We start from the raw sequence: 16,147 nt of genomic DNA, 5'->3' as shown, positions 1-16,147 counted from the left end.
ATGCTTGAAATATTGTCAGCCACTGGTAATTACTGGGGGCTTCATACCAATCCATTGTTATTTTGCACACCATGCCAAGACGTGGGTCCCTTGCACACTGTGCCACGGGAACAAAGCTATACCCGTCTGATGAGCCCCATAACAAGGGAAAAATTGGTCCTGGGTTGCTTGTGTTCCATTTCAAGGAGGAGCCTGCTCTTGTAGAATGGAGTCGTTCTAGGTCAGGGGGGTGTGGTATATGGCACATGGGATGACGTCTCGAAAGGGAGTTGTGTTGGTGGCTTCTTGTGTGGTGGGCAAGTCGTGGTCCTGAAAAGGGTTGAGTTCCTGAGAGCGTGTTTATGCGGTGGAAGGTCCCACAACATCACAAAAGGCCAAATATGAGTATTTTACGGACTACATAGCATAACTAACTCGCGTCTCTTCTATACCCCTTGTTCACTTCTGGTTGCCGTAGTAGTGTCGTTACTCAACCAATGGCCAAGGTTCGAACAAACCGCACATCTCCTATACTCCATGGATTTATCCGCACGTACCCTCTGGGATTCGAGGAGAGCGGGCGGCGGGGGGCTGGCGTAAAAACGATGACAGACAGCATGCAAATTAAGAGGAATAAAAAGTATTTCCGCCTCCAGCAAAGTCTCAGTGGAGCTAATGGGATTTAAATGTCTTTGATATGATTGCCAATTTGTTTCCCATCGTATTAAGAAAAATGGCGAAGGCTGCTAATGCGGAGGTGATAGCCCTGCACTTAAGAGCATTCCAGTGACTCTTTAATAAAAGAAAACCGTGGATGGATACGGTGCTAGATAGCCCCCAGCGATACCTAATGCGCCAACCTCAGAGCTCTCGAACAGGCGCTCGCGACAAGCGGGAAGTCTTCGGCACTCGCGTAGTGCTGAGTCGATCTTCCACGTGCAGAAGTAACCGCTGTACCAATGACTTGAGCCATTCGCTCACCAGGTATTGCAAAGCAAAGAAGTGTGATTTTTAGTGATCCATCAACTTTGCTTTCTAGAGCACCAATCAAATGCCTTAAGATAAACTCGGGACATAAGATTGAGGCTGGACAGGGATCCATTGAATGGAATGTTTTCCACCGAGGAGTTCCAAGTGACATGTAAATGTATGTAAATGTAAATGTATTGCGACTTATATAGCGCACGTATCACCCAAAGGCATCAAGGCGCTTGCCTTGGGAACCCGTCCTGGCTTTTTCCCTGTGAGATAACCCCTACTGGGTGTCCCCAGGGTGAAAGCCAGGCATCCCGCAGGGGGCGGGCCGCCGTAGTGGAGATTAAGCAACTATTGCCCAGAGTTGCAGCGTGGGACCCCATGATTAGAATAGGCACCGAGGCGAGAATTATCGAGTCCGTGGACATTTTGGGCTCAGGACCCTGCCGCGTCGGGAATTGAACCCTGGTCCCGGGCCAGACCTCTGCATCAGGGTCTGCCGCTCTAATCAGTGAGCCACACTCCTCCACATCATAGCCAAGAAGACTAGAGCAGCTCAAGATGACAATGGTGGAGGAACAGACCTAGCTGTGTGGCCCTCTGCAAGAGTTTATTCCTTCAGTTCCTTAAAAGATTGCAGGAAGTTACAGAGCTCTTATGTTCCCAGTTCTCAGCTCTGTTTGCTTCTAAATCTTGTAATCTGGTGCGTTTGTCCATCTGGCTGTAGTGAACCAAGACAACAGACTCTAGCATTCAATGCCTGAAACAGGAAGTGACATCAGAGGAAAACAAGGAGTGCAGTCTGTGCATCCATTATTACTGCAGCAAGACGCACAGTAAAAGGGGTGGCATTTCTTGTTGGTGGAAAGGAAAAAGAACCTTTTGATTGACACCTTTTCTGTTCTGGAATACCTGCAGATGTCGCTTCCTGTCCTCTTACGTCATTTCCTGTTTAAGGCAGTTGACACGATAGAGGACAGTAAGAATAAACTGAAAGAGGTTTAGTTTTCGAAATGTGTCAGAGGCACAAACCTTAGCAGTAAGAATCTTAATATATTTCTTTTAAGCTTCTGAATGCTAGTTCTAATATTAAAGAAGCGTATTGTAAACTTTATTGAGTTTGCCTTTCAGACAACACCTGCTTCAGCCTCAAACTAAGGTAACTCCATGTTCGAACGGACACAGGACGCCTGTCTTGGGTGTTTCGTTTAACAACCTATTGCACTCTGGGAGTTGTAGTCCAAATTCAAATCAAGGGATCCAGTTGAGCTAAGGAACCCGAAAAGCCTCCCCCTGCCTCCTCTTAGCACTGCCCGACTCATCCCTGTAATGGCCCGTCTCCCACGCATGCGCATCGCTATGGGTTTAGAAAGTTGTAGATTTCGATGTACACAGGGCATAAAGTTAGCAGAAAACAGGGGTTGAAAAATTGGATTGCGAAACATAACCTTGCAGTGAAAATTTCCACAGACACAGATCTCTCAAAAAATGTTTGACGTAAATTGTGATTGGAAGTGGATTTTGCGAGTGTAACTAACTTTGCGATTTAGTAAACTTCTGCTGTTTGTCACCTGCACAAAAAGTTGCTGACAAACTAATTGTGCGGGGGCGGCTCTAGGCTCATAGCGGCCCTGGGCAGGGAGCGTAGGTAGGGGGCCCCGGAAGAGGGGGTCCGGGCGGGAACCAGGAGGAACGCAGGCGCGGAGGCCAGTGAAGCGGGGGGAGACCGGGGTCAGGGTGTTTGGAAGTGGAACAGAGCCGGAGGTCCCCAAATCCCTGCCAGGAGCCGCCATGCAAATATGTATCCATCCTCAGAGGATTATTATATTAAGGATATATATTGTTGTGGAGGCCCTGGAGGTATGGTGGCCCTGTGCAGGTGCACAGCTTGCACATGCCTAAGGCCGCCCCTAAATTGAGAGGCCCCTCATTACAGCGGGATGCAGAGTTCGAGAGTTTTTAGAACTGGGTAAATCATAGCTATAGAGCTCAAAAGGCAATGCCTCTTAAGCAGTCAGACGTAAGCTGGTGGCACTTTCAGCAGGCTCATATCAGAAAGATGCTTGTCTCCGTAAGACTTCCATCCTGTTCTGGGAGATGGTTCTCGCCTGCTCCAGGGAGAGGCTTTGAGTGGAAACACCGGCTCCTGGCAGCTTTTACTGTTCATGGTACGTGGCCCACTGCCCAGTGCTTTAAATGGAAATCTCAAAACCGCTGCTACTCGTATGCCAGAGTACCTGTCTTCTCCGGGTAAGTGCTGGTACACTTGCATTTAAATGTATTACGGCGGGGGTAAGAAGTGCTGCTATTCTGACATTGAAAGTGTTGAACCGCTGCGGACAAGTGCCAGTCCTCTCCCATTGAAAGTGTTGCACCCCTGCTGAGAAGTGCTAGTACACTCCCATTGAAAGTGTTGCACCCCTGCTGAGAAGTGCCAGTACTCTTCCATTGAAAGTGTTGCACCCCTGCCGAGAATTGCCAGTACTCTACAATTGAAAGTGTTGCACCCCTGCTGAGAAGTGCCAGTACTCTTCCATTGAAAGTGTTACACCCCTGCTGGGAAGTGCCAGTAATCTCCCATTGAAAGTGTTACACCCCTGCTGGGAAGTGCCAGTAATCTCCCATTGAAAGTGTTGCACCCCTGCTGAGAAGTGCCAGTAATCTCCCATTGAAAGTGTTACACCCCTGCTGAGAAGTGCCAGTAATCTCCCATTTAAAGTGTGGCACCTCTGCTGAGAAGTGCTAGTAGTCAACCATTGAAAGTGTTGCACCCCTGCTGAGAAGTGCCAGTACTCTCCCATTGAAAGTGTGGCTCCTCTGCGGAAAAGTGCCAGTACTCGCTCATTATTGAAAGTGCTGCATCTCTGTGGAGAAGTGACAGTACTCTTCCATTAAAAGAATTGCACCCACGCTGAGGAGTGCAGTCATCTTCTATTTAAACAATTTTAGGAGCCCTGCTCAGATGTGCCAGTGCATTTCCATAAAAAACACGCATTTACAATGCAATAGGTCTTGCTTTACGCAAGTTTGAGCCATTGCCAATGTAAATGACAATGCCTTTTATTTATGTTTTGTGTTCTACAACATAAACAAAAGGCATTGTTATTTACAATACTAATACTTAAACATTTGCAAATGCAAGACTTATTGCATTGCAATAAAGGGCCTTCTAGACCGCTTGTTAGATTGTAAATATCAGAGGAAGAGACCAGCCTGCGACATATTCAAAGTAGTGATAAATACTGCAGTGAATAACATGTGTAAGTGTTGTAAATTACACAGACACAAAGTGTGAAATGAGAGTTACATATGATCTAGAGGTGGTGGTACTTGTGGTACTGGTATTACTGGTGGTGTTATTGGTGGTGGTGGTACTGGTAGTATTGGTGGTGGTGGTACTGGCGGTGGTTACCTTCCCCCTTGTCTTCATGCATTTACAAATTAACAGGCTGACAGACGAAATGTTACAAAAGTGAAACAGACTTGCAGAGAAAGCAAGAGTGTCTCAGCCAGCAGGTCTGCTTCTGAGGCGTCTGGAAACTTTCTAGGCAGCTCTAATCACTGTGCCTCCTGCGAGGCCCTGAACGTGCACAGTAATTATCTGCCGAGTGCAGGAAGCACAAGTCACTCACAAAGCATTGTCAGGGAAGCCGTTATGCAGTGTGAAATAAACACAAAACTCTGTCTGCAGTAATAGTACCTGTGGGGGCTGTGGGCACAGATCATACTCGCCGACTATGGCCTCCAGAGACCCGGAGCAGTGGGGGTCATGGAGGAGCAGGGGCGCTATCAGAGGTCAAATAATAAGCTGCTGGGAGAGGAAAAGGAAATGGGAGTAGGACGGGCAGGGAGGGCGCAACAGGCAGTATGTCTGCAAGCTGCAGGGAGAGAGCTCTGCGACGGAACCAAGCTCTTCACAAAAACAGTGGCAACCTTCAGAAAATGTATGGAAACAAAGCCATGTAAAAAACATTGCGCATAAGCTTCACGAAAATAGAGGCAAGCTTCCCAAAATGTATTAAAACAAAGTCGTACAAAACATCATGCACAAGGTTCACGGTATACCCAAACAAGCTCTTGGCATTGCGTGACGGGGGGCGGGGGGGCGGATTCCTTTGAAGTCTGATGTGGGGGGCGGGGGAGCGGTTTCCTTTGAAGTCTGATGCCGAGGCTCACAAGCTGATAACAAATGGTGTGCGATGTGCATGCGCCCGGCTCACATGCACTGTAGGCAATCCGCCTTTGGGTGCACTTTTGAAAGCCCTTACTTTAATCTCGCCAAAGCATCCCTAACGGGATGGCTTTCAGCGAGACCTAAATACTGTACCCCTACTGAGAAGTCAGTATTCACCCATTAAAAGCACATCGCCCCTGCTGAGACGTACAGTAGTCTCCCAGTAAAAATATTACACCCCGCTGAGAGTGCGAGATCTCGCTGTTTCAAATTAAAGAAGTGTTGGTTGCCTGTTCCTAACAGTACCTGCCAATTTAGGTCACTGCTATCGCAAAACTTATTGCAAAGCATCTTCAGGGAAGGTTGGCTTCTCACCAAAACTCCCTTTGGTCTGAGTGTATTGATGCATCAGTAACTTCATACTTCTCTCTCTTCTCTTAGGTATCCAATCAGATCACCACGACCCGGTTGCTATGGAGACAGGAACAACCTTCCCGGGGTCAGGACCTATGGCGAACGGGACCTGGAAGAACCCTATGATGTCTACTGTTACGTCAAAGAGCTGAAAGGCAAGAGAGTGCATAGCTTTTACTCCCATGGGTATTTCTGGACAGCATCTGTGTAATTTTGGTGACAAATATTTGAGAGAACCAGACCCCTACCCCCTCAAATGAGGTAGTTTTTAGGATACACCTGAGTCTTAGACTGACATCCCCATAACTCCTAGACTCAGCACACCCATCACCAAATGTCCCACAAACTCAGACTACTCACCCCAAGATTCAGACCATGCATCACTTTTACCCCCAGGCTTAGAAATCTCACATATGAAGAATGTTTGACTATAGAGTGTTATATTAGTGCTGCCTTTATAGGGTATGTACTCTGTATCATATATTGTGACAACTTTTAACCAGTGAAAATTAACCATGAGCGTAAAATATATTTTTCTCTTGACATTTCAGGTCATCTTCACTTTTTGTTCTTCCACCCTTTACTCTAAATAGGACACCTCTTTTAGATTCAGTGAAGGAAAGGTTATTGGAGGGATCCATAAGTCCTGAAGAAGGCCTCAAAACGTTTTTGGACTCCTCATTTAGGCCGATACATGTTGACTTTGGGATGCAGGGACTAAACATAATCCCTTGACATCCCAAATCAATCTTTGTATTACTTTGGCACTTGCAATCCCAATAAAGTGATAGGGATTGAACGCCCGGTAATTTTATTTTGTCCTTTGATGAAAATAACTCTGCATCGTACCCCTTGCATTGGAGCCCGCCCAGAGGAACTATCATCTTCTGGACAAGGAGCAGACCCTATAATGAAGCACACCGCCATGTTGGATGAGGGCCTTGTGTCCTTGAATAGGCATTCTATACAAGGTTCACTGGTGGCTGCCAATCCACTAGGTTCGAGGCATCTTTGACGTTTATTCAACTTCCCATGCTCTAAGACTCAGACTTTTAATCCCTTCACACGCCATATTCAATCTGCACATTTTCTCAGACCCCCTCCGACACGTAGATTTCCCACGCGGTTCTGGGATGATGAACCCATACACCCTGGTGTTTGGGGCCGATATTCAAGAGACCCTTGATGTTTATATTTTGTAAGAAATTGATTGTCTGTTCCCTTGTGACATTAATTGCTGCATGTTCCCTCTTGTGTCAGGTTGCTACATTTTCTGTCCTGAAGAAGACCCTGTTAAATAACACTTTGGGGTCAAAACATCAACTTGTACATCTTAACCAGACATGCATCAAGTGCCTGGACCTTGTGAGACTCTTTCATTCTCTTATGTCTTGATAGTTTTTTATAACCTTCCAGTTTATGTCCAGTTGGTTGAGATAGTTTTCTTCTTTTGCTATATGCACTGGCTGTTTTTTCAAAGTTTTTCACCTTGTCATTTTCACTGCACCGTCACTTGCAGCACCATTTCACACTCTGGAATTGTCACCTTATTTATGAAAAGCTATAAATAATTAAATCAAAAATGTTATATAATTTGTTGTTACAGATTCTGAATTAGTTACTCCCTGCAAATTTATTTTTAAATTTTTAGTCTTTAGCCATCATCTTATACCCCCAGACTCACTGCCCTCCCCTAAATACCCCAGTCTGCATCTTAATAATTTCACATCAGAATGGGAGGGCAGGTATACACCCTGGAATCCTTGCATTAATTATCTGAAACAAACTGTTTGAATTTCTCACACTTCCATCTCACTTAATTACTTCATTTATAATTACATTGCAGAAATTCCAAGTAAACTAATCAATTTTATGACCGCGTTTGACTTACAGTAAAATACCAGCGGTGACTCAATTAATACAAAATTGATTTCTGTTAGTAATTTTCAAAGCTGAATTACCCAAGATTGATTTAAAAAAAAAAATAATATTTCCCCATTTTTGAAGTATACAAATTTCCATGTATTTATCTGAATGCTGGATCGCATGAGGAACAATTCTATTAATCATATTTGTGTTTGCGACAAAACAGCTTTGGGCTTTGCAGAGCTGATTAAAAGTCAGTTGATTGACGAATAATTTAGAAAATAAGGTAATAGGAAAAAATTAATATGTCCATAGCCATTTTGTAAGCAGTTGCCTAGATTGAAGTTTTTCCCCTCCTGATAGTCAGAAGACGTACATTTTAGAGGTTCTTTGTCGATACCGAATATTTTCTACCACCCCGACGCACCTGTTTTAACACAGATGCTTCTACCAGAAATTGTGTTGAGGATTTAAGATTGAACCGTGATTCAGTCAATGGGGCACATGATTATGAATAACAGATATTAAAACCCATGCTGACATCATCAAACTAACTTTCTAGAATGCCTTTTGTTGGTGAAGGTTAGAAATGCAGAGCTGGGTTAGGAGACCTGTTCTTTTCTGTTCACTTGATGGCCGTTTTAAATTTCTGCACAATGATATTAGTATATTTGGTGGGTACAAAAATAGGCAGGTATTGAATTATTGAAATCCTAATAAAATCCTAGTAAAATAAACATCTAATAGTGTCGTCATCGTTTATGTTGTTTCTGAAGATCAAAATTCCTACAAAGACAAATATAATTTCATTTTAAATCTATGTTTGGGGAATAACACCATTTTTGGTGTTTTACATTTATTTTGGAAGTTTAAAAAAATATTTTGTAGTTATTTATGAGTTTGAAAAAAATGAACTTTTCAATGAAAGGTCATGAAAGTTGTTCAGAAATCATTTGCACCCCTTGGTGAAAAGAGATATTTGTGCATTCAAAAGCATTAACTATGGAATGTCTGCGAACGCCCAAACATGGCTGTTTGTTGACATTTACAAATTCCTCTACTTCCTCATTCCGGCCTCGAAGGACTCAGAAATATACTCCAGCAAAGAGCTAGTGTAACTCACCATCCCAGCTGGGAAGGAGAATGTATCACACTTTGCTATAGAGCAAGGTTCTTCAAAGTTGGTTCTGGAGGCAGATTTTTAAGATAACTATATTTATCTAAATGGGGATACGCTAAAAATCTGGCACGGATCCGGCCCTCCAGGATCGACTTTGGAGAACCCTTCGTATAGAGGAAATGGTTCTCCACAGGGAAATATTTCCCCAGTGCGAAAACAGAGTGAAAAGACCAGAATACCTGCTAACTTGTGAAGTTTTTTTTGTAAACTCTAGGAAGAACTAAGCGATTCATCATTTCTGGTTTTCTAAATTCTCTGCAAATTTAAGGCGTAAAAAAGGGATCAATAATTCCTGTGGAAAAATATGTATCTCTTGTTGCCTTTAACACACTCTTTTAACAGCCAAGTGGCTTCTTTTGAGTTTCTATTTTAATGTTCTTTCATCCCTCTTTGTACCCAGGTACGGTCCGCTTTGTCTCTCGACCACGGAAGCAAACCTTTCTGGACGCCACCCTCTCTTGCCAAGCCCAGGGGGGCAGTCTGGCTACCGTGGGGCAGCTGTATCTCGCGTGGAAGGAAGGTCTGGACCAGTGCGACCCTGGCTGGTTAGCCGACGGTAGCGTACGCTACCCTATCAAAACACCACGCAAGAACTGCGGCGGAGACCTGCCCGGCGTGAGAACCGTGTACCAGTTCCCGAACCGCACGGGATTTCCGGATCCCAGGGATAAGTTTGACGCCTACTGCTATCAAGGTACAGGGCTCTCAGTCCATCATATCTTGCCACAAAATAAATGTGGGAACAGTGCTTTCTGTTTGTAAAAATTGTATATGAATATTCTGTGAAAATGCCCATTTTAATCCCATTTTGAATGTTTTGGACATGTAAGAGTACGTAAAAGAGTACTCCAGGAATACTACCTTATGTGCGACAAAATACCATAGTGAATATATGCCAATTACCCTAAGTATTGACTTCTCAGAGCATACTACACGTCTGCCAAGTTTCCCAGGTCTGTGTGATGTGCTTCTGTAGTCCACATTTTTTCTTTGAATTCTAGGATTGTCGTTTTTATTCTACTATCAAATAGGACTACAAGTCCCAGAATTCATAGGAAAAAAACTGGACTGAAGCGACGCATGGCGCATGAACCTGGGAAACTTATAGCTACAATACTAAATGAAAGTTGTAGGATGGAAACACTGTCCCGCAGACATGAAGCTACCTGGCACCTGAAAGTAACACGCTAACCTGAAGGTCTAAGGAAGAGACATGTCATGGTTGGCACAGGTAGCAGGTGCCTATGTAATGCCAACACAAGTAGATGATGGACTTAGCATTGAAACTTTTCAGACACTCACCCCAGATTTGGGTTTAATCCATTATCATTCTTTGGCACTCTTCGCCACCTCAGTTCAGACCCAGCTATATGGAAATCAGTCTTGACCCTGTTCCTATATAATGCCATCTGTGAGAGAGATCCCTAACTGAGCCATGTCAAGAGAGAGTAGATTATCTCGTCCTGGTTTTCCATTTTGGCTTTTGAGGTTCTGCTAATCCTGTTTAGTCCCAAGGCAGGGACATTTTCACTGTTTTCTTTAACCTGGAAAGAAGATTCAATGATGGTAGCCTGTCCCAAATGGGGTGGGGCCAGTGGTTAATTTATGCCGGTGTTTGCTGGTGCTCAGCCCCAGCGCGCATATATAGCCGTCTACCCCATGGTGGCGTTGTCAGTCTAGTTTTTCTTTATAAAGTACATGAGCAAAGTGTTTAATAATTCAATATCTGATTAAAAATAATAATACCAGGATACTGAATTGGAACACTTGTAGGAGTGTAATGGTAAGTAGGTGTTTTTAGTAGTAGTGTTTGGTAGCGCTGGTAGGGATCTTTTTTGGCAGAAGCGGCAGTGGACTTCTGAAAAAATCTTGGGCCCTGGCACCCAGGTAAAAGGTGGCAAACATGGGCCCAGCGGTAGCTCTGGGCCTCTGCATTGGTGAGACAGGAGCGGTGCTCCTCCGCGCCAAGTTTTAAACACGATTCTGAAGTCTCCGATTTTTCTCCACAAAAAAACATTTTGTAGATTTTTCCCTCCAACACTAAAAAAGTGTGCAGACTTAATTAAATTTCACTAAATCTGCATAGTTTCTCACACAGTCACTCTCACTCCTGAACTGAGATACCTCCTGCCTGTCCTTTACCTGTAGGACCACCCCCCCTAGAGCTCTGGCAGTGTACCTCCCTTCTGAATTCAGATACCCCCTGCCTACCCTTTACCTGGAGGCCCCCCCCTGAGCTATGGCAGTGTACCTCACTCCTTAACCTATGATACCCCTGCCTGTCCTTTACCTCAGGGACCCCCCTAGGGGCTTCTGTCAGTTTACCTCCTTCCTGAACTGAGATTCCCCCTGCCGGTCCTACGCCTGTGGGACCCCCTTGGAGCTCTGGCAGTGTACCTCTCTTTTGAACTGTGGTATTTTCTCTTTCCTTTGAGGTTGGGGGACCTCTCCCATCTCTGTGTGCCTCATTCCTAAACTGCAAAATCTCATGACTGTTTTTATATTGAGCTTAGAGTTCTGGTAATAGACACCCCTCCCTGAGTATTGGTACCCCATGCCTCCTGACCATTCTCTACTTGAAGGGACCCTTGAGGGCCTGGCAGTGTGCCTCCCTCCTAGACTTGAGATATGCGGCTCTATCCTGAGAGTGGACTTTCATATCTGTGGCGTTAGACCTTCCGACGAGCTGTGATGCCCTCTACTCGTGCATCTTATCTGCCGGAAGGGACCCTCCGAGCTCTACCCATGTATCTCTCTCCTAAACTTCCATACTTTCTGCCAGTTCTCCATATAGAAAGACAGCTCAGTGCCATGGCAGTGGATACCTCTGTCCGCTGCGGGAAACGACCTTAACAACACGGTCAAAACACTGCAATACATTTACATCGCTGCTTTTACAACACAAGTCGTTACAACGACTTGCGCAGGATGGCGCTATAGACTAAGGAAGAGTGTGATTTACTAGTCCAACACCTTCCCTACTGTATGTAGGCTGGAGTTGGAATAGTAAATCACACTATTCCTAAGACCAGCGCCCTGCAGCGCAAGTCGTTGTAACGACTTGCGTTGTAAAAACAGCAATGTAATGTACCGTGATCTAAATGATCGCGTTGTAACATCATACATCCGTTACCTGCAGTGGAGACAGTTCACCTCTAGAGGGCAATCTTTGGAGCGGGCTCTACGCATTGCTCCGCACCAGCCAAATATGTTTCTGTGCCATGATATATACTCAGTGCACTGTCTCCTGAACTGATCATCCACCCCGTGGCGATGGGGGGGTCGGTCAACTAGAGGGGCCATCCTTCAGGAATAAGGCCTACAAATTAACGGGGGAAACGCAGGGCATATTGATTCATTTAAATCAATATGAATGTGCAGCGAGAACCTCCCCGATGAATATTTGATTGAGGAATTCGTCAGAATAATGAATAATCCCCCTTTGATGACCATGGTGAGGCGCCATGAATTATTCAGCAGGCGCGTCTGCGCGCTTCCGGGCCCCGCGCCAGGAGGCGGCGGCCACACATTAAAGAAGAAATGAAAAGAAAGACTTCTCCCAGGGCCAAATGGCCGCCTTGGGACTGAACCCGTTAAAGGGATAGATTTACCACACTTGCTAGGCCGCGCCTTCCAGAGGTCTCTATTGCGTGCCGCAGAAATGCGGCAGCCATATTTTATTAAGACTGAGAGAATCAGGGCCTCAGGAAACCTCAGCGGTCTCTTCCTGAAGATGCAATATTTCATAAATCACCCCCCCCAACTCCCACCACCCTCTGCTCCTGGGTCGCCATTGGAAGGTAATGATGCACCGGTGGCTACCTCTGCGGAGAGCGGGAATTAAATGGCTGTGAAACCAAGCAGCTTGCCCGGGCTCTTTTCCTAGATTAATGGAGTATGCCGTGTGACGTGGTGTCTAAGCCGCGAGGTCTGTGAAATAGCTCGGTGAATTGACACCCGTGGCAGGGATGTAAGCGAAAGTCAAAAATATGGATTCCAAAAGGGCTGTCTCAAGCATCTTGTCCTAGTAGTGAGTGTTGTGGTGTTTACTAATGCCCAGTGGCACTCTCCTGTACAGGGTCTTAACTTCAGGTGGGGTATTTGGGGTGTTAGACCCCCCCCTAATGTATTTTCTGATGAATAAATGTGTACAGATGCTTTCAGTGTAGCAAGGTGAGGTGTCTGTCAGATTTCACTGTGAGTTTTGCATGCACACACTGACAAAAACACACACACCTACACACACACTCTCTCTCACATCTGTTTTGAAAGTCTTCAAAATGTTGGTTATTTGACAAATTATTGTATTTTTTTGTATTTATTTTATTTTGTATTGCACAGTTACTTAAAACCATCTGCAATATAACTTGCATGCGATTTTAAAAGCAAATTGGAACAATTGTTTTAAAAATACATTCTTATAAAATAAAAGGACATTGGGTTTACTTACAACGGTGTAAATACTGAGTAAGAAGATATATTATATACATTTAAAAAGTCTGCGAATGATTGTCAGTCGTTGTTGGTTCGGCCTTGTTGGAAAATACTGGTTTAACAGACCAAGTTGCCTTTTATAATGCCTGGCCCCTCTTATTCCATAAGCCTAAGACGCAGTTCGGCCATGAATCTCCCAAATCTACAAATGATTGTGTTTCTCTCACTTGGTACTTCTATCAATCTCATTCCTCCCTCTTTCCACTGGCCCTTAAGCCCAGCCCCTCTTGTGCACCCTGCTTGTTGTATAATGTATTATAACCTCTTCGCTGCATTCATCGGCCAACGGCCGTTGCGAGCTCTACCTCCGTAGTGCTGCGCACGTCCGTAGGCCGACGCGACCCTCCCACTCCGCTAAACGGCTGCACTGCTGCGGAATTGCTGCCGCGGTTAAGCAGTTAACAGTATGTGTCAGCCTGGTTGTTGGGAAAGTGGAAGTTCACATCCCACAGTCTCACTGACCAAGCTGCACCCCTTATCTTGTATGGGCCTGTCCCACCCTGCTGGGATGCAAAAAAACATGACCTGTCCTGTGGGAACCCGCTTTCTCCTCCGCCCCCTTCAAAAAAGGGTCACATTAGCCTTAAATCGCCTTCCTTCTCCCCAAGGAGTTTTTAAAAAGACCACTCAGCCGAAAGTTGAATCTTTCAGGAGACCGCAGGAAACCCTAGGTTTATCAGGTCTGTGGCTGAGGGTTTGACACTGGCACACCTTCTGATGGGCACAAACTAACACACGGGTATCTATCTACCAGTGGTGGCACAGAGACAAAGTTCAGATGCTAGGCAATTGCAGGCTTCTCCTCCAATTAGGAGTTTGCAACATTGTAATTTAACTCCAAAACTGTTGCCATGTTGATTCATTGAAAAAAGTTTGTAAAGTTTGCCATTTTTTTTCCATAGAAAAATTAACAAAATTAATATTTTTTCCCATTTTCTTTTCTGTCTTTAGCTGATTCTTCCTCCACGGTCAATGCTCTGTCGCTGAGGGATGCGGCTTGGTGGTCTCCTGAACAAAGTGAGACAAACCCGGAGAGCCCGTGGGCAGAAGAGGAACTCGAAAGCTCCATGCCGCAGTACAGCACCCACTTTGGAAGCAACAATGCCCTGAATGAAGACGATGTAGGCCCTTCCACCACAGGGAACAGCGTCTTCCGCCAGCAGGTTGGCGAGCTGATTGCTTCGATGGGTTCCGAGATGGTCAAGAGGAACGGCTCAGCCTCTTTCTCCAAGCCTTCCTTCGTGCAGGATGAGCAGCTACAAGAGGAGGCTGGTGCGATCTTCCAATTGACCTCTGAAGCCGCTATCCACGACGAATCGAACAAAGACGAGCTCCTATCGATGGGTGAAGTACTTGAGATTGATGCAGGCAGTTCAACCCCATCTTCAAACCTGTTGAACGTAGAGCAGGGATCCCAGGAAGCTGCTCTCTCAGAGGAAACGGACAAAAATGAAGGAGACGACTCCATATCTTTGGACAGACTGAAGGAAACGTCAACGCTATCGTCCACCACATCCTCAGTCAAATCGCAAGCCCAGGACGAGCTACCAGAAACCAGCTTCCAGGCAGAGGATGTTAGGTCGCCCAGGGAACAGGTTGTTCATGAAATGCGTTTGGTCCCATCTCAGCAAGCCATTGTTCCGGAAGAATCGGACCAACAAGAAGAACAAGCTGGTGTCCCATTGGGAAGCTCTGAATCTAACCCCAAAGCAGAATTTTCAGATGTTACTATCGCTAAAGACAGCGGGAAAGCTGCTGACGACTCCTCGAACGTGGTGGATGAGCCTCGCCGGCTCAGAGGGGACAGCTGGGAAGGCGTCCACGAACAGATGGATTTCATGGCTGATTCTTCTGAAGAGTCACGCGACTCAACCGAGGCAACGGGAGCGGGTCTAAATATAGAAACAACTGAACCTGTTTTGGATGAGGATAAGCCTGCAAGGCACTCCGGTGGGACCTCACCAGCATCGAATGACTCTTCAGGGTCTCCGGAAGAGGCTCTATTGGACATTTCAACCTCAAACCCATCGGACAGCACTCTAACCGTGCTTACTCATGAAAGATCGTCTGAAGTTGACTTGAAAAACCCTCAAGATCCAACCGACTTTACAGTATCTACTTCTAGTAAGTCATCCACATATGTGACTACTGTGACCTCCGACGACGACCCCAGTGAGCCCACAACTTTGTACGAATCTGCACATCTGTTTCCAAACACAGAGGAATCCTTCACGGCAGACAAAAGTACTGGCCCAAAGCAAACACCTGGAAAGGTGATGCAGGAAGAGGAAACTCAGATAATCACACACAAAGAGGAAACTTCGACTCCTCACTTCAGTTCTGATGTGGACATAGCCGCGGAGGAGATGGTCCACAATGATGAAACCACAACTTCGCCAAACCATGAAGTCCACAAAGCCGACCACCGCAGACGGCTTCAACCCCAGCCAGATCTGTCCTACAGCAGGAACACGGAAGAGCCGAGCCACGGTGAGCAAATTTGTTTATGTGCCCATTTAATAGTGAGTGTTTGGAGTTCGTAGCCTTTTGGAAGGTACACATACTTTTTTTATGAACGTTCAGAATATTTATTGTAAATGTAATATAAATGGATACTTGTATAGCGCACTACTCACCCGCGAGGGTCTCAAGGCGCTTGTACGAATACCACTGTGGAACCCATCCTGGCTTTCCCTGTGAGGTGTCCACTCCTGGGCATCCCCAAGGTGGAGGCCAGGCATCCTTAGCGTTGTGGGGGCCGTTGTGGAGATAAAGCAAGCTATTGCCCAGAGTTGCAGAGTGGGACTCCATGATTGGAATAGGCACCGAGGCGAGAATTATCAGGTCCGTGGAATTTTGAGCCCAAGACCTGCCGAGGCGGGGAATTGAACCCTGGTCCCGGGCTAGACCTCTGCATCAGGGCCTGCCGCTCTAACCATTGAGCCACACTTCTCCACTTCTCCATTGGCATAACTCCCACGCAGTATCTGGTGGCACGGTCCGTGCAGGAAGGGGATGGTGAACATTGCGTGTCCGATTCAGAAACCCGCTGACGGTCATATGGC

General features: G+C 45.8%; 1 protein-coding gene across 1 annotated transcript in view; it reads left to right on the top strand.

Annotated features, from left to right (window-relative positions):
- Positions 1–16,147, top strand: part of NCAN (neurocan) — a 220,557-nt gene that overhangs the window by 39,225 nt on the left and 165,185 nt on the right. The window contains exons 4-6 of the mRNA XM_078670555.1: positions 5,570–5,697; positions 8,989–9,282; positions 14,034–15,572. Coding sequence (XP_078526681.1) covers positions 5,570–5,697; positions 8,989–9,282; positions 14,034–15,572 — 1,961 coding nt within the window. The remainder of the gene's footprint in view (positions 1–5,569; positions 5,698–8,988; positions 9,283–14,033; positions 15,573–16,147) is intronic.

This window comes from Lissotriton helveticus, chromosome 12, assembly GCF_964261635.1.
Source record: "Lissotriton helveticus chromosome 12, aLisHel1.1, whole genome shotgun sequence".
Classification (NCBI taxonomy): Eukaryota; Metazoa; Chordata; class Amphibia; order Caudata; family Salamandridae; genus Lissotriton; species Lissotriton helveticus.
Note: the sequence above shows the minus strand (reverse complement) of the source record. Positions and strands in the feature narration are given on the sequence as shown.